Genomic DNA, 18,277 nt, shown 5'->3' on the forward strand with positions numbered 1-18,277 from the left:
CCGGGCCCGAAGGCGCGGCCCGCGGACCGCGCAGGCGCCACCGCTCTAGGTCAAGTCCGCGGCAAGGGGTGCGGCCGGGGGTGTGTGTGTGTATTTCAAGGCATCCCCCCCCAACGCCTCCCCGCTAGCCGAGTCTCCGTCTCTGGTCCCGCCCCTTTCTCGGAAGTGACCGGCGGGTCGTCCAACCAGAGCGGCGGGCCGGGCGCGGTGCAGCCAATGGCGCGGCGGGGGAGGAGCTGGGGAGGGGGCTCGCAGGGCCCGTGCGGGGGGCTGGGGGCCTCGAAGGGCTCCGGAGCCGCGACGGGCGAGCCATGGCGCTGGGGCTGCAGCGCGCAAGGTACTGGGTTCTGGGGCAGGCATGATGGGCATCGGGGGGCGGCCCTCCTTCCAGGGACCCCTGAGCCGGGCGGGGGACGCACACCCGGGTACAAGCCACGGCCGCCCCGGGACGCGTGGGTGGAGGCACAGCCCCGCCGCACCGTCTGCCCTAGGGGATCGCAGGGGTGGGGGAGTCCCCAGGTCCCCGGCTGCCCCGCCCCTCTAGGCAGGAGCGACTTCGGGGTCGTGACGCCCGAGTTCCTGCTGCTCCGAGTTCGCTTCCCCTCCTGGCTGGGTGTGAAACTCGGGGTCCCCACGGAATTGGGGGTGGTTGCGTTTGAGTAGTTCTGGGCTTCTCTGGGAGGCGTTCTCCCTCCACATATTGACCCTTCTGGGCTCCAAACCCCCAGACTTGAGGTTGTTCTTTGCTACCAGATCCCTGGGATCCTAGGGGGTATGAGGTCCCCCCAAATTGAGCCTTCTCAGCTCTAGAGAGTCCCTTGGAATGGGGAGTCAGTTCCTGAGTTCCAGAGAGATCTCCTTTAATTGGACCCTCTCTGACACAGTCGCCCAAACCTTGAGTTCCCTAGAGATAGGCAGAGGGTGTCCCCTTTCAGAAGCTACTGGGACCCTTCCCAAGGCCTTTTGGTAGCCTTTTGGAAGATAAGGTCACCCCCTCTAATAACAGGGAAACAGCTTGACCTACTTCCCAAAGTCTGGCCCAGTTATCTCATTCCCCCACCCCCCTCCTCCCCCCAGTCCCTGTGATGGTGGGAGGGGGCCCCACCCCAGCCTTATTTGGGGAAGACCCCATGGAGGGTGCTGTGTCTGATGCTGTGCAGGCGGGGATGAGAGCGCCCCCCGCCCACCACAGTGCCCTGCTGGGGTCATCCTGGGCGGAGGGTGGGTCTCTGTGCTCACTGCCCAGCAGGTGCAGATGTGCTGAGGTGACTGGGGACCTGTGCTCGGGGCCCACGGGCAGGACATCCTATCTGGCCATGTTTTCACGGGACCCCGGAAAATGTCCCTGGCCCTTGGTTTCCCCCTGTCCAATCTGAGGCGTCCAAGAAGCCTCACCCCCTTCCCTCCTCCCTGGCTTCGCAGGTCTGATTGGATCTGTCTACACCCCCTATGTTTTCACCCACCCAAGCCGCACCCCTCTCCCCCCAATTCTGTTCCAGTCTCTGGCTCTGGGCCCGCCAGGGAACTCCATCCCACCATCTCTGGGCCAGCCCCGGCCCAGCCCCTCCCAGCGCCCCCTTCTGGCTGGGTGGGGGCCCCTCTTGGCTGAGCTGGGGTGCTCCCCCTTCCCCAGCGAAGGCCAGCCCTTTCCTGTGGTGTCATCCAGCTCTGTGCGCCACCCACTCGTAACTCGCACCCGGATCCCGGCCCCGCTTTATCCCCTCCTGCACCCCTAGGATGGCACCTGGGCCAACGGGGGCCTGGGTGATGGTGAGTGGGCCCCCCCCACCTCCTCACCCCCTTCCTTCCTTCCAGCTGGGGCTTCCTGCTGCCCCCGGGCAGGGGTGTTCTTCGGAAGTCCCTGATGGGCCTGTTGCCCCAGGCCCCCCCAGGTTGGAGGGTTCCCCGGAGAAGATAGGACTTCGGGTACGGGCACCCCACTGGATTCCATGCCCTGGGAATGAGTGGCGCGGGGGGGGGGAGCAGAGAGACACCCCCTGACTGCCACCCCGAAGTCCCTTATCAAATCCAAACCCTGCCTTGGGCCTCTCAGGCCACTCCTGGGCAGTGCCGAGAGGGGTCCCCGCCCAGATACAGCCTGAGCCCCCCCCAAATCCTCTACATTTTCTGCAAGATCCAAGAGCCAGCTGAGTGTGAGAAGAGACACCCAGGGGCAGCCCTGAATGTGGGCCGGCGTCTCCCTACTTTCTCTGGGCCTTTGCTCACGGGTGACAAGTTCTTCAGGATCGGGAAAAGTGGACTTCTCCTTCTCCTGGTTGGGGGGGCCCCAGGCCCCATTCCCAGGCCTCACCCTGGGGCCTCCAGGCCCTGGCCCCACCCCCTGTTCTCTGCTGGAACACAGAGGAAGGGTGGCAGGGTTCCAGCCGCACGTCCCAGGCTGGGCAGAGTGCCAGGGGGCTGGACCAGGGCCGGGCACGCGGCCAGCTGGAGAGACTGGCCAGCTATGGAAACCAGAGGCAGCAGAAGTGGGACACGGGGAAGGGACGGAGGCCACTGGGCAAAGGAGGGGCAGGGCAGGGGCCCCTTGGGGGGGGACACACCTGCCAAGGCATGACATTTAAGAGCACAGGCCCCAAAGTCGGGGTTCAAATCCAAGCTCTCCCAGTTCCTGGCTGTGTGGCCTTGTGCCAGTGACTGCCTCTCTGAGCCTGAGTTTCATCGCCTGGAAAATGGGGGTCATCCCTCCCCTCCCCTGCACCAGATCAAGCTGAGGAGCCATGGGGGAACAGATCTTTGGGGCAGGACAGCCCGTCGATGTGCAATAAGCTGTGTTCAAGTCACACGGAGATCTGGGCAGAAGTGGACACACACACGGTGGGGCTAACTGAGACGCGTTGAGCATAATCAGTGGAGGGCCCTGGGGTTCCCGGCTGGGTGACTTGGGGGCCGGAGATGCCATTGCTCAGAGCCTTTGTCAAAGAGAGACCACTTCTGGTTCATAGGGTTGTTCAAAGGATTCAGTGGGGTCTCCTGCTCCGTGAGTGTCCAATACACCAAAGCCATCATTATTATCACGATCACTGTTATTTAGTCTTCTTCCCAAAATGCTTGTGTAAAAGTCATGGATGGAATTGCACACACACGCCACACCCCGGGGTTACCACCAGGGCCCATGGGTTTCTCCAGTGCCCGAAAGGTTCCTAAGTCTTCCAGCCTTGACGTGGACAGAGGGGGAATAATAAGTTTACCCTTTTTAGAGCACTCATCCATTGCCACGCCCTGTTCTAAGGCCCTCACATATTTCATTTAATCTTCAAAACGGCCCTATGAGGTTGTGTTGTGATGGTGCACAGGGAGGCTGTGCAGTTTGTCTAGAGTCACACAGTGAATAAGAAATGGAGTCGAGACTGGACCCCTGAGCCAGAGGGACTAGCCCCTGCTCTGTTTAAAAGGAAAGGCCAGAGATCCAGGTGTCCGTGAGGCCAGCCAGAGGCCCACGCTTCCTGTCAGAAGACCATCCAGAGAACAGGCTGGGAGCTGGAAGGAGGGTCCCGCTGCAGACACCAGCTGGCTCCTTCTATGGGGAGAGAAGTCTGCCACGGAGGATTACAGAGCCCAGCTGCCTGGGAGGTGGGGGGCTGGCCCCACCCCTGTTCCTGTTCCCTCAGTCCGGGCCCCCAGCTCCGTGAGGCCCGCCCACCCCCACCCTCTGGGCAGGAAGACAAACAGGGCTGGGACAGGCCAGGACGGAATGTCCTCTGGGCAGAGCAGGACTGGAGGCCCTTGCCCCCACCAGCCAGGAGGGAGGGATGGGGGCGATTGCTGGCTCCCTCCACCACTCCACCCAGCCTGCCCCCTCTGTCCCTCCCACCCGGTTGCCCTGTGGAGTTTTTCCCCCTCTGTAGCCAGACACGACAGTCCCCTCTCCTCTCCCCATCGTGGGGCTGCAGGTCTTCTGCTTGGGGGTGAGGTTGATGCCACCCCCTAGAAGTGGCCTCTCTGGCTTTTAGGAAGGGAAGGCTCCCCTTCTAGAGTTCTACTTCCCTGGGCTGGGTTACAAGGAAGGAATGAAGGACCCTCACTGCCTGGGTCCAAATCGCAGCTCTGCTGGTTACTGGCTTTGTGACTTTTGGGGCAAAAGATTTCACCTGGCAGAGCCTCAGTTTCCCCTTTGTGAAATGGATGTTTAAAGTGCCTTGGGTCTCCTAGGATTGACTGCGTACACACAGGCAGAGTACTGACTATGGTGCCAGACACATGAATGCTTAGCACACCATAGCTGCTTATTAATGGTTTTACCAATATTATAAATATAGATACAATTATATATATGTAGGATCCTCTATAATTTTTTTTCCCAAAAAACTGTAGAGTTTGGGTTCAGAAGACCTGGAGTTTGACTTTTAAGACAGTGGCACAAACAAAGAGAAACGTTAAAACCTGGAGATAAACCCAGGGCCCCAGAACAGAGAAAATTGAGGAATTCAAGCACACCAGGATTCCAAGCCTGGCTTCACACCTGATGGGCGAACGCTGCACCTCTCTGTGCCTCGGTTTCCTCATCTGTTCAATGGGGATAATGTTATTACCTTCTTTCTAGGGTTGTCTGAGCTCTAAATGGGTTAATATACGTTACACATTTGGCACAGGGATTGACATAATAGTAAAAGCTGGATAAGTGGCAGGTATTTGTGACAAAATGATGCTCACCCTGCCCCCACCCGTACGTGCAGAATGTGGGCATTTGAAGTGGATTAAAGAGCAGGGGTGAGTGGTTACCTGTCGTCTAGACAGAACCCTAGGGTCAGTTTGCTGTCACCCTGGCAGGGCCCCTGTTGGTGGGTCGTTGGACTTTGAAATCTGTGCTGGAAGATTCTGAGGACTCAGCTCAGCTGGTAGGGGAAAGGGCGGGAGAGGGGGTTCTGGGAGCTGTAGGGCAGGGGGCCTGGGAGACTGCAGGCGTCTTCTTCGTGCTCCCTTCCTTGGCTCTGGGCCAGGTCGGCCAGCTCTCCCCGCCCCCCACCCCCCCCAACCCCAGCAGGAGGCCTCCCTGGCCCCCAGGCGTCCCAAGCCCAGGGAATAAACAACAGATAAGTCAGGGAGGGGACAGAGCGGCTCTGGGCACGCCTCAGAGAGGAGTGAGGCGCTGGTGGGCTGGCGTGGGGACAGATAAAACCCGAGGCGAGGAGCGGCTCCAGAGTCTAACCCTCCCAGGTCCAGAGAGCTTCGGGGACTCGTCCGGGCCACAAAGCGAGGCCTTCACAGTCGTGGCCCTGCTGTCTGTGAGCCCGGGCCCCATGTGGCAGCACCCCACGTGCTTGTCCCCTCCGCCTCTTTCCCTTCCCGGGACGCCACCAGTGAATGCCGCCCATGCCGGCAGGTCGAGCACCGAGCTGCGCAAGGAGAAGTCCCGGGATGCGGCCCGCAGCCGGCGCAGCCAGGAGACCGAGGTGCTGTACCAGCTGGCGCACACGCTGCCCTTCGCGCGCGGGGTCAGCGCCCACCTGGACAAGGCCTCCATCATGCGCCTCACCATCAGCTACCTGCGCATGCACCGCCTCTGCGCCGCAGGTGAGCCCCGCCCCCGGGGAGGCCCTCCTCGGCGAGGCCCCGCCCCCGGAAAGCTGCATCCTTGGGGTGGCCCGGCCTCCGGGAAGCCCTCTCTCCACAAGGCCCCGCCCCCGACGTCTTCCCGGCGGAGCCCCACCCCTCTGGCCCGCCTCCCTGGTGAGGCCCCGCCCCCTTCGAATTCCGGGCCAGTCGGAGCCCAGTTCCCTGGGAGGCCCCGCCCCCTTAGGAGTCTATCACTCGTGAGGCCCCGCCTTTTGGAATGCGCCCTTGGGAAGCTCCGCCTCCTTAGGGTTAGAACTCAAGGAATAGGAGGCCTGCTGCTCCTTAAGGCGCGTCAACCCCTAGGATTTGGTCCCCTGGGAGACCTTCCTGGCTAGGCCCCGTCCCCTTAAATAATAAATACCCCTGGGAGGCTTCGCTGCCCAATTTTTAATTACTTGAGAAAGTCTCTTTTCCCCTCCCCTAGCTCTATAGCTGGTCCTTTTAGTAGCAATCCCCTAGAACTCCCACCAGTTAGAATTCCACTCTGCAGGAGGCTTTGCCACACTCACCGCCCCCCCGCACGCACCCCCCCCCCCCCCCCACACACACACACAGTCCTTGGAATCCCAGGACCCTGAAAAGATTTTATTATAAGGAACATAGAGTCATCCTCTGGCTGGCTCTGCCCATTAGACTTCCCTGCCCCCTAGAATTTTACTTCTCTGGGAGGCCCTGTCCCCTTAGAGTTCTGTCGCCTAGGAGTCCTTGCTTTTTTAGAATTCTGCCCACCTGCAAGGTCATTCCCCAAGAATTCTGAACTCCTGGGAGGCTTGGCCCCCTTAGAATTCTGACTCCCCCTAGGCCCTAGCCCCTTAGAATTTCGACCCCCTAGGAACTCCGTCCCCTTAGAATTCTGTCCTCTGAGAGGCCCACCCCCTTAGAATTCTATTCCTTTGGGAGACCCCTACCTCCTTAGAACTGTGTCCCTCTAGGAGGCCCTGCTCCCTTAGAATTCCGATCCTTGTTGGCCCTGCCCTCTTCCTTGGGACTCCAAGCCACTGGGATGTGCCCCCACTCACCTCGGGGTACCTATACGTTCTTCTGAGTGAGGGAGGGCAGAGGGGGGGGCGAGCCAGGGCAGGCCCACGGCTGAATAGAGATGCCCCATCCACCCTGGCCCGGACACCAGGGGAGTGGAACCAGGTGGCAGCAGGGGGCGGACCGCTGGATGCCTGCTACCTGAAGGCCCTGGAGGGTTTCGTCATGGTGCTCACCGCCGAGGGAGACATGGCTTACCTGTCGGAGAATGTCAGCAAACACTTGGGCCTCAGTCAGGTGAGAGGAGCTGCCTGCTTTGTGCCTGGCCCCGTGCAGGTGATGCAGGAATGCAGAGGGGGCGAGGACCACCTTAGCCGTGCCTTTACAGGGCCCAAAGTACAGAGGGACGACAGACGTGTCCCCAGACAGGGGAGCCTCAGAATGGTCGGGGCTGGGATGGGACAGGACAGCCTTGGGGGTTGTGCATGCCTGGGGATGGGGGATACCTGCCCCAGCCTGAGGGGCAGTGGAGAGCTTCCTGGAGGAGAAGACATCGGTTCTGAAACATGAAGGACTTAGCCAGTCAAGGGATATGGGGAATGGATGGCAGCAGTGAAGACTGGGAAGGTACATGGCCGAGGGGACAGAATATGCAAAGACCCAGGGGTGAGATAAAACAGACCATTTGGGAGAAATAAAGATAATTATCCTGGCTAGGTGCAGAGTGCAGTGGGAGAAGGTGAGAGAAAAAAGGCTAGTGAGGTCAGCAGGGGCTAGATAGTTTAGGGCCAAATTAGAAGGTTTATGGCCAGGGCACTGGGGAGCCATGGGAGGATTTTAAGCAGGGGAGAGGTTGTCTCAGAGAAGTAGAATCAGATTCACATTTCAGAAAGCCCCCTCTGGGTGCTGCACAGAGATAGACTTGGAGGGGGCGAGACCAGAGGCTGGGAGATCCCCAAGGAGGTGGATGCCGGGCCTCAGGTGGGAGTAGGGCCTTGGGGCTGGGAAGACAAGCAAGAGGCACTGAGTGACTAGAACTAATTTCAGTTAATCCTCACAGCAAGCCCCATGTGAGAGCTACCGTTCTTTTTTTTCTATTTCATGTAAATGGGCTCCGTAGTTGGCATCCGTTGCATTTTCCTGCCTCGTTACCCCACCTCTGGTCCCAATTTCTCTGTCAACTTGAGCTCTTGGGCTCAGAGAGGTGAATGTCCCAAGGTCCCAAAGCTCGGAAGTGGCAGAGCCAGAATTCAAATCGAGCTACAAGAGGGGCCATCAGAGGAGGAAGAGCTCACTTCCCTAGTCCAGCATCACCACCGGGCTGTGAGCTGTGTGGGTCCCCTTTCGTCTGTGTCCTCTCCTCCCAGCACCAGGCTCCTTTCCTGAACTGAAAGAGCAAGTTGGTCTTTGGCTTGCCAAACGGGTGGGATTTGAACAGGGTCTCACCTCAGGGCCTTTGCACTTGCTGTTCCCTCTTTCCAGAACACTCTACTCCAGAGAGCCACAAGACCACTCACCGGCTTTGTTTAGCAATTTGTTTAAATGTCACCTCTGCAAAGAAACTGTCCCTGACAACTGCCTCTAAGATAGCCTTGCATCCTTTCATCACTTTACTCTGCTTTCGTTTTCTTCCTATTACTTATTATATTGTTTCACATATGTGTGCTGTTTTCTTTCTGTTTTTCTTTGTTTCTTGTCTATCTCCTCCTGCCAGCCGGTAAGCTCTGAGAGGAGGGATTCTGTGTGGTCACTGCTGTGCCCACACCCTCTAGAAGAGGGCCTGCAAATAGCATGCTGCAGAAAGGAATGAAGGCATGAATGAATGAATGAATGAACGAATAGGGAGAGGGACGAAGTAATCGGGCTCATGAACTAGGGCAGGACTGATGAGGATGGGAAGGAGGAGCTGGGTCGGAGACCCTGGTGAATGTGCTTTCCCTCCCAGACACCCCCTCTGCTTCCCTCCCTCGCAGCTGGAGCTCATCGGACACAGCATCTTTGATTTCATCCATCCCTGTGACCAAGAGGAGCTGCAGGACGCCCTGACCCCACGGCACAGTGAGTTCCCTAGAGGCCTCTGTCCCCATGGCACAGAAACTGAGGCTCCACCCTCCCGCCAGCATCTCCTCTCCTCTGGAAGAGTGGACTGAGAGAAATGGGGCAAGGAGGACGCAGCCCTGCCCTGGGTCTGAGGGGACATGGCCCTTCCCTGGGCTCCAAGGGGATGTGGCCCTGCCCTGGGGCCCGAGGGGACACATCCCTGCCCTGGGAGGTCTGAAGGAGATACCCCACCCCTGAGGGCCCCTCTCTGGTTCCGGGTCTCAGTTTGGTGATGAGGCTGGGGAGACTGGAGTCCCCAGGGTGCTGGAGGGAACTGGGCCCTGTGCGAGGCTGCCCAGTGACCGGCGCCCCCTCCCCCCCACCGTGGCCCTCCCCAGGCCTCTCCAAAAAGAAGCCGGAGGCCCCCACGGAGCGGTGCTTCTCCTTGCGCATGAAGAGCACCCTCACCAGCCGCGGGCGCACCCTCAACCTCAAAGCGGCCACCTGGAAGGTGGGCAGGGCTGGCCTGAGGAGGGCGAGGGGTCTGGGGGCCTGCTGGGGCTGGGATGAGCCCTCAAATTCTGGCAGCAGGTTGGAGCCTAGGGGTGTCCTAGGCCGGGGATCCTGTGGGGCTCTCAGGCTGGATCCAGTGGATCCTTCAGGTATCTAGGAGATTGGGGGTCTGTGGAGTTCTGGGTCTGGGGGTCCTGAATCCTTTCTTAGGCTGGATCTCTGTGGGGCTGGGGCTGGGGGCTCCTCAGCCCCCATGGGGTTGGAATCTCCATGGGGTTGGAATCTGGGGACCCTCAGAGCTCCCTGAGTCTTGGAATCTTGCTCCACCCCCCACCAGGTGCTACACTGCTCTGGACACATGAGGGCCTACAAGCCCCCTGCACAGACTTCTCCAGCTGGGAGCCCCACCCTGGAGCCCCCCTTGCAATGCCTGGTGCTCATCTGTGAAGCCATCCCTCACCCGGGCAGCCTGGAGCCCCCGCTGGGCCGGGGGGCCTTCCTCAGCCGCCACAGCCTGGACATGAAGTTCACCTACTGCGACGAGAGGTGGGCGGGAGCCCTGTCTTCGTCTGCCTTCCTGCCCAACTTCCCTCCCTCTGTTTCTTCTCCCGCTGCCCGGGTCCTCTCTCTGGTCTGTTTCTGTCTCTCAGACTCCATCTCTCTCTGTCTCTGTGTGTCTGCCCGTCTCTGAATTTTCTGTGGGTCTTTTCATCTTTGATCGTGTCTCTCTCTCTCTCTCTGTGTCTTTCTCATAGTTTCTCCCTCCTGGTCCTTCTGTTGCTTTCCTTAAGCGAGTCACTTGGTGGCAAGCAGGTAGTCCAGTGTCGACACGAAGTAAGCACTCCATAAACCGTCATTATTCATTCTCCCTCCACCCTTCCCTTTCTCCCTTTTTCTCTCTCCCCTCTGCTCCTCTCTCCCTCCCTGCCTCCCTTCATTTTTCTGTGTCTTCCTTCTTTCCCTCATCTCAGAGTTGCAGGCGATTCTGGCTTCAGACTGTGGGTTTAAATCCTGGCTGTGTGCCTTTGGCCAAACGACTTCACCTCTCTGGGCCACCCTTTCCTCCTCTGTCCTATGGAACGACAGCAGAATCTACTTCAAACAGTCGTTCTGAGCGCCCGGTGGGTTGCCTGGCACAGAGCCCTATAGAAGTGTGTGTTTTTTAAATCATTATCATCATGATTACTTTTTATTTCTCTTCATTCTTCTCTTTTCGTGATTTTCTTCCTTCCTCTTCCCCTGTCGTATTTCTTTCACATTGTCTCTTTTTCTTTCTTCACTCTTCCCATTTCCACCCTCTTTCTCCCCTCATGTTAGTTTCTTGTTGCGATGGTAGCATAGACCACAAAAGTTGTGCCTCAACACGACCCACGTTCACTGTCTCACGGTTCTGGAGGTGAGACATCTGAAATGAGTCTTATGAGGCTAAAATCAAGGGCTGTGTTCCTTCTGGAGGCTCCATGGAAGAATCGTTGCCTTAAAAGCTTCTGGAGACTTCCTACATTCCTTGGCTCGTGGCCCCTTTCTCCATCTTGAGCCTCGTCTCCATCATTGCATCTCCGATTCTCACTCTGATCTTCTGCCTCCGTCTTATAGTGACCCCTGCGATTACACTGGGTCCACCCAGATAATCCGGGACCATCTCCCATCTCAGGATCCCTAACTTCATCACATATGCAGAGTCTCTTTTGCCATGTGAGGTGGCATATTCCCAGGTTCCGGGAATCAGGACGTCTTTGGGCGCCATTATGGAGCCTACCACGTCTCCTTTTCTATTTCTTGTTCTTTCCCTTTCTGTTACAACCCTGTCTCTCTGTCTTGCTGGCTTCCTCCCTTTGTCCCCCTGCCCCTTCCCTCCACCCACCCTCCACCTCAGCCAGTTTAACTGACCAGGCCCCCCCACCCCCCCATCCCAGGATCGCGGAGGTTGCCGGCTACAGCCCCGATGACCTGATTGGCTGTTCCGCCTACGAGTACATCCATGCGCTGGACTCCGACGCAGTGGGTCAGAGCATCCACACCCGTACGTGTTCCCAGTCCATTTCCCGGGGCCTGGAGCTGGCACTACATGGCCCCAGACAACACCGACTCCCTGCTCCCCAGGGAACCTATCCCCCCACCCTCTGAAGCCAGCCCCCCAGCTCCCCACAGCCCAGGGAGCCTTCTCTTCTCTGGACCCTTCATACCCAACCTCTGCTCCCAGATCCTTCTCTCCCCACTCGCCCCTTCTGTGGCCCTGACCCCTCCCTGTCCCCTTTCGCAGTGCTGAGCAAGGGCCAGGCAGTGACGGGGCAGTATCGCTTCCTGGCCCGGAGTGGTGGCTACCTGTGGACCCAGACCCAGGCCACAGTGGTGTCGGGGGGCCGGGGCCCCCAGTCGGAGAGTATTGTCTGTGTCCACTTCCTGATCAGGTAAGCGGGAGGGGGTGGGGCGGCTATGTGGGTGGGTCTGGTCTGCGTGTGTGTGAACAGGTGTGTGTGTGCACGCGCACAAACCTGCGTGCATATTGTGCACATGTGTGTGAGAGGGAGCGTGCACAGCTCCATGTATGTGGAACATGTGTGACTAAATGCACACACGTGTCTACAGGTACACACGAAGTTGCACGGGTGTGTGTCTGTTAATTTACACTAAAAGGACTCTATAACTTGAGAAATTTAGCAGAATCCTGGGGATGTTTTTGCTTTTTAAAAAATGAAGCGTCATTTACGTATAGAATATTCACTCTTTCTGGTGTACGGTTCTGTGCGTTTTGCTATGTGTGGAATTGTGTAACCACTACCACAATCAAGCAATAGAATAATCTCATCACCCAAAAAAATTCTCTCCTAATGAACCCCAGCCCACCTCCAGTCCCTGGCGACCACCGATCTGTTCTCTGACCCTAGAATTTTGCCTTTTCTAGGATGTCATCCTGGAAAATCCTACAGGATGTAGGATTTTGAGTTTGGCTTCTTTCACTCATAACGTATTTAAAATTCATCTCTGTTGTGGTGCGTGTCAATGGTTCCTTTTTAATGCTGAGTGGTATTCTGTGATGTGAATATGAGTGGACCACTGTTTGTTTATCCACTCACCAGTGGGTGGACATTTGAGCTGTTCCCTATTTTGGGTGATGATGCAAAAAGCCACTGTAAACATTCTCATACAGGATTTTGTGAGATCATGTGTTTTCATTTCTCTTGAGTAAACACCTAGGAGTGGAATGGATGGGTCGTACGGTCAGTGTATATTTAACTTCCTAAGAAACTGCCAAACCGTTTTCCGAAGGGCCGTACCATTTTGCGGTCCCATCAGCGATGTCCGAGGGTTCCAGTTCCTCAGCCTCCTTGCCAGCCTTTTGCTTTGTTTTGTCTTGTTGGGTTTGAATTCCAACCATTCTATTGGATGCTTAGTGGTAAATCATAGGCTCCCTCCTCCTCCTCATGTATCTTAGAAGTTTTTCACATGACAACATCATGACAAGCGCAGCAAATTATCACATAAGACAGACAGAATTACAGCTTTTCTTTGAAGATTGTCTTCCAGGACACGGCATCGATTTCTAAAGCTTTAGGAGTTTTCCCAGGTCTCTTTGATCCAGGACAGATTCTGTTAGAAAACAGAAATTGCTAACAGGGATATTCGTACGAGTCTTCACATTGCCCAAGAAAACAAGACTGAGCATCTGTGGAAAGTTCTCATTTTAACACCTTTTCAAATTAGACACTTGGAATAACTTGTAGGTATGGAAAGAGGTCTCTCCATTGTCACTGCAAGAGAGAGGGACCTGGCCCCATCTTTTCTGGAAACTCCTTTTTTTTTTTGAGGAAGATTAGCCCTGAGCTAACTGCTGCCAATCCTCCTCTTTTTGCTGAGGAAGACTGGCCCTGAGCTAACATCCGTGCCCATCTTCCTCTGCTTTATATGTGGGATGCTTGACAAGCGGTGCCATGTCCGCACCCGGTATCCGAACCGGTGAACCCCAGGCCGCCGAAGCAGAACGTTCGAACTTAACCGCTGCGCCACTGGGCCGGCCCCTGGAACCTCCTTTTATTCACTAGGAAGATTTGCCTTTTTACAGCCCAGCCGTGGGATTGCAAATGTGTGCACTGTAATCGAGGGGCAGGCCAGCAGGTTCAGTTTTGCTGGCAGAAAATGGGGAGGAATGAATAGTTTACTTAGTAACAGGGAAATGAGGAGCGGAGGGTGTTAATCAGCCTTGGGGCTGTGTACGTACTGTGTGGTGTGCAGCTCTGTGGCTGTTTATGTGTGCTCAGGAGCTTACACTTTGTGGTATAAAAACCCCTCCCCTTCTGCACCTGAGCCTCCCTCCAATGCAGTGAGCGAATGCTTCACAAAAGTAAAACTCACTTATACGGGGCACCGCTGAATCGCCAGCGCCTAGAACAGTCTCTGGCACACGGGAGTTGCTCAATAAACCATAACAGAGAATACTTACGTGGAGCTCGCCTTGTGCCAGGCACGGCTCCACCCATTTTTCATATATTAACTCACTGAAGCCTCCTAACAACCTGGGAAGGAGGTAGGATTGTTATTTCCTCTTTACAGAGGAGGAAACCGAGGCCCAGAGAGGTTCAGCCACATGCTCAAGGTCACACAGCTCGTAAGTGGCAGCGCTGGGGTTGGAACCCAGGCCGCTGGCTGCAGAGCCCTTGCTCTTAACCACTAAGCGGGACTGGCCGTCTAGGAAGTGTTTGTGGAGTGAAGGAGCGAGTGAGCTCCACGTGGCCTGGATGCACGTGCAAGCCCGCCTGGAGGGCGTGTGTGCCCAAATCTGTCCGGGGATACACTGGGGCATATCTGAGTGTTCCTGTTTCTGCCTCTGTGTACCAAGTGTGTGTACGTGTGTGACTGCGTGTGCTTGTGGTTTTCCAAGGGGATGGAGTGGCTTTGGTCCAGCCTCAACTGGGATGTTTCCAGCCCGGAAGGGGTTTTGGTGAGGATGTGGAAGGGTCCTAGCTTCTCACGGAGCTGGTGGGAGGACCACCCACGTTCCATCCTGGAGCGTGTCATGCAAATGAGATGCAAATGAGGGCTGGTCTTCAGCCCCAGCCGGATTCTCCGAAAGCCAGTTGGCCCCGTGAACATTTGGGCTGTCTCTGCAGCTAGAGACTGGGGGGTGGGGAGGCGTGGGGGACGGAAGAAGGATGCGTTTATAAATCTGTTCCCTTGAATATGAAAAATGCCCCTGAATAGAAGCCTCACAAATAAAACCTTATTCATTAAAATATATCCCTATGAATGCTTCACATTTGATAACATGGGAATGTTAAATATAGATTCTTCATCAATACATTTATAAGAATAGGTTTATAAGTAAATATCTATAAGGATATCATCCTGATGACAAGACATCCTCTGGGCTGTGGCCAGGGAGCCTCCCTGACTCCCACTCCCCTTTCTGCCCTGTACCCCAGCCGGGTGGAAGAGACCGAAGTGGTGCTGTCTTTGGAGCAAACGGAGCGACACTCTCGCAGACCCGTTCAGCGGGGTATCCCCTCTCAGGACGGCCCTAATCTTGGGGACAGCCTTGGTATGGGGTAGGGCTGGGGCTGGGAGGGGTTGTGTCCCCAGGATGCTTGGGAGGAAGCCCAAGTGCCTTAATTTGGCTCACCAGGCCCTGTGTGACCTGCCTCCTGCTTCCCTCCCCTTCTTGCTCACTCTCCGAACCACACCAGCTTCCTTAGTGCTCCTGGAACATGCCAGACTCTTTCCTGCCTCAGGACCTTTGCATGTGCAGTTTCCTTTGCCTAGAATGCTCTTCTCTCCCTGCTCCTCCCTCTTCTGTGTCCCTGGGATGATTGCTTCAGACTTGTTGGTCTCTGCTGAATCCTGCTGTGGCTCCCCATTGTCCTCTCCCTTCAGCTTGTTCCCTGCTCCCATCTCACTGCTCTGGCTTCCAGCAATCTCCACCCTCCCCAGTTTGGCTCCTTTCTACCTCTTCCTTCTACCCCCCTGGATGAGCTTCCTTCCCTGTTTGTCCTTCAAGGCCTCACCTTCTCCAAGCTGTTGCTGGCAGCCCATGCGCCTGGGTGTGGTGTGGGGGTCACTGGTATCTTTTCCTTTTCTGGCTCAGAACTGACTCAGGGCCACGTCTTGACCTCCATGGACCTGAGAACCTCCTTGAAGGCCTCGGGCCAGTCTTTTCTTGTAACATGCCAGCCTCCCAGAGCCGAATGGCCGAATGCTGTTCTGTGCCGCTGGAGAACTGGGTCAGTCAGGTGCCCTGGTCCAGCCACGTCGAGTTTAAATATTAAAACATCTCCCCACCATTGGGCAATTGCGACTGTCTCGAGCCTACTGTATGCCCTTCACCCTCCACTGGCCTCTCCCCCGGGACCCTCCAGGGCCTGCCACAAGGTGACAACTGAAGGGGTAGCCCCTGGCCCCGCAGGGCTCCTCCAGGACCCAGCACTGTGAACAGTGTCCCCCCGATTGGTTGTTGACGATGTCAGCTATGCTCCCTGGGGTTGGGGCGGAGGGCTCTGCCCTTCAGCCCTGGATGACCATCCTGTGTCCTCCTCTGTGTCCTGCAGACGCCTCTGGTCCCCGGATCCTGGCCTTCCTGCACCCCCCTTCCCTGAGCGAGGCCGCCCTGGCCGCCGACCCCCGCCGTTTCTGTAGCCCTGACCTCTGTCGCCTCCTGGCACCGATCCTGGATGGGACTTCAGCTGCCGCCACCCCCAGCGCACCCCCGGCCGCACGGCGCCCCCAGAGCCCTCTTCCAGTAAGCAGTCCAGCACTCTTGGGCCCTCGGGGTCCAGGCTGCTTGGGCCCTTGGCCTGAATCGTGCTATTCTCTGGGCCTCAGTTTCTCCATCTGTGTAGTGGGAAGGTCGGGATGAGACAAGGTCTGGGGTTCCTTTAAGACCTTGATTCTAGATTCTTCCACTGTTATCTGGACCAAAACCTGGGATGTTTGGGACTGGCACAGGTGACCCCCTCCTTGCTTGTGACCCAGCATCCAGGCTCTCTGAACTTTGACCTCAAAGAGTCAAGAATATCTAATGTCTTAAATTACAGAAACCTGGGTTCAGATCCTGACTCCGTCACTTACCAGCTGTGTTACCCTGGACATGCAGGGCGTCAGTTTCTTCACCTGTAAAATTAGGATAATGGCAAGGAGCAACCATTGGTTACTGTGAGGGCCCAATGAGATCATTCATGGGAAGCAGTAGCCAGGGGCCTGGGCCCTGGTGGATGCCCAGTAGGCCATAGCGGTTACTATTTATCCTGACCTTTGACTCAGGGGTCCAAATTATCTGGTGTTGACCTTCCTCATTCCCACCCTATGCACCCACCTAAATACCTTCTCTCCACCGGAGAAATAGAGTGACCTTTGACCTCAGCTTTTTCCCCTGGGACAGCTGGAGTCTGCATCATCTCCCAGACTCCAGACTCCAAGACCTTTAACCCCAGAAGGCCTGAATAGCACTGCCTCAGGTTTGGTCTTTCGAACCTTTTCTGCTTGCCCTGTGCACTCTGACTTTTGAACACCCGGGTTCAGAACTTATTTGCATCTGCTCTTTGACCCCCTCAGTGTCCCAGCTCTCTGACATTCGACCCTCGCTTCTGTCTGAGTTCAGATGTCCAGACTGTCTCACTGTTGCCATCTCCTGGGCTCAAGATTTCCTGAAGCCTCGATTCTCTTTCCCCACAGGCTGATCTCCCAGATGAACTACTTGTGGATGTGGAGAATGCACACAAAGTCTTTGCCTCCGGGAAAGACCTTGAGGCAGTGGAGACAGATCTGGATATAGCTCAGGTGAGGACCGGCGTGGAAGAAGAGTCTTCACCCCTGTGCTCTGGGGGCTGACATGTCTGAATTTGAGAGAGGGGTGGTGGGATGGTTAAGGGGATGCGTGGATGGATGGATGGATGGATGGATGGACCATTGTATTCATTAGGTGGATGATGGTGGATACATGGATGGGTGATGTTTAGACAGATATTTGGATGGATGGATGGATGGACCATTGTATTCATTAGGTGGATGATGGTGTATATACATGGATTGGTGATGTTTAGACAGATATTTGGATGGATGGATGGATGGATGGATGGTTGGACCATTGTATTCATTAGGTGGATGATGGTGGATACATGGATGGGTGATGTTTAGACACATATTTGGATGGATGGATGGATGGATGGACCATTGTATTCATTAGGTGGATGATGGTGTATATACATGGATAGGTGATGTTTAGACAGATATTTGGATGGATGGATGGATGGACCATTGTATTCATTAGGTGGATGATGGTGGATACATGGATGGGTGATGTTTAGACAGATATTTGGATGGATGCATGGATGGATGGATGGATGGACCATTGTATTCATTAGGTGGATGATGGTGTATACATGGATCGGTGATGTTTAGACAGATATTTGGATGGATGGATGGATGGATGGATGGTTGGACCATTGTATTCATTAGGTGGATGATGGTGGATAGACAGATGGTGGTGTTTAGACAGATATTTGGATGGATGGATGATGGATGTTTGGATGGGTAGTTGGATAGATAGACCATTGGTTCATTGGTTGAATGATAGGTGAGTAGATAATATTTGAATGATTGATTGAGTGGATAGATAAATGGCAGTGGCATGATGTATTAGTTACCTATTGCTGCACAATGAATGAGCCCAAAACTCAGCACCTTAAAACAGCCAATATTTATCATGTCACACAGTTTCTGAGAATCAGGAATCTGGGAGCAGCTTAGCTGGATGGTTTTTACTCAGTCTCGCATGAGGTTGAAACCAAGCTCTCAGGCAGGGCTACAGTCATCTGGGGCTGGAGGACCCGCTTCCAAACTCACACACATGGTTGTTGGCAGGCCTCAGTCCCTCACCACGTGGGCCTCTACACAGGCTGCCCAAGTGTCCTCACAACACAGCAGCTGGCTTTCAACCATACCTTCCTGAGAATGCCCTTCTTTACACAGATGCTAATTTTAGCATCATTTGCCTTCTGGGGAGTTCCCAGAGTCAGCCAAACCTAAGGTGAAAGGCCCAGTCTGCCACGTCTGCCTGAGTCTGGGGGTCCCCAGGGCCACCCTCCCTTCAGACCGGCTGCCAACAAATTCAGAGATTCCCATGGACTCCCTCAGTTTCAATAATTCGCTAGAACCAGTCACAGAACTTAGGAAAGCACCAGAC

The 18,277-nt window shown here is 55.7% G+C and overlaps 1 protein-coding gene across 6 annotated transcripts in view; it reads left to right on the plus strand.

Annotated features, from left to right (window-relative positions):
* Positions 1-244: 244 nt before the first annotated feature.
* HIF3A (hypoxia inducible factor 3 subunit alpha) overlaps positions 245-18,277 on the plus strand; it is a 28,107-nt gene continuing 10,074 nt past the window's right edge. For 4 of the 6 annotated variants that reach the window (XM_023649957.2, XM_023649959.2, XM_023649961.2 and 1 more), the window contains exons 1-10: positions 3,865-5,532; positions 6,704-6,849; positions 8,526-8,610; positions 8,991-9,103; positions 9,443-9,651; positions 11,022-11,128; positions 11,369-11,516; positions 14,526-14,641; positions 15,645-15,835; positions 16,768-16,872. In XM_023649957.2, the coding sequence (XP_023505725.1) occupies positions 5,259-5,532; positions 6,704-6,849; positions 8,526-8,610; positions 8,991-9,103; positions 9,443-9,651; positions 11,022-11,128; positions 11,369-11,516; positions 14,526-14,641; positions 15,645-15,835; positions 16,768-16,872 (1,494 nt within the window). In that variant the 5' untranslated portion in view covers positions 3,865-5,258. Of the gene's footprint in view, positions 338-3,864; positions 5,533-6,703; positions 6,850-8,525; positions 8,611-8,990; positions 9,104-9,442; positions 9,652-11,021; positions 11,129-11,368; positions 11,517-14,525; positions 14,642-15,644; positions 15,836-16,767; positions 16,873-18,277 lie in introns of those variants that run through there. The other 2 variants (XM_023649958.2, XM_070223069.1) reach the window with 2 other exon arrangements.

Source organism: Equus caballus, chromosome 10 (assembly GCF_041296265.1).
Source record: "Equus caballus isolate H_3958 breed thoroughbred chromosome 10, TB-T2T, whole genome shotgun sequence".
Lineage (NCBI taxonomy): Eukaryota > Metazoa > Chordata > Mammalia > Perissodactyla > Equidae > Equus > Equus caballus.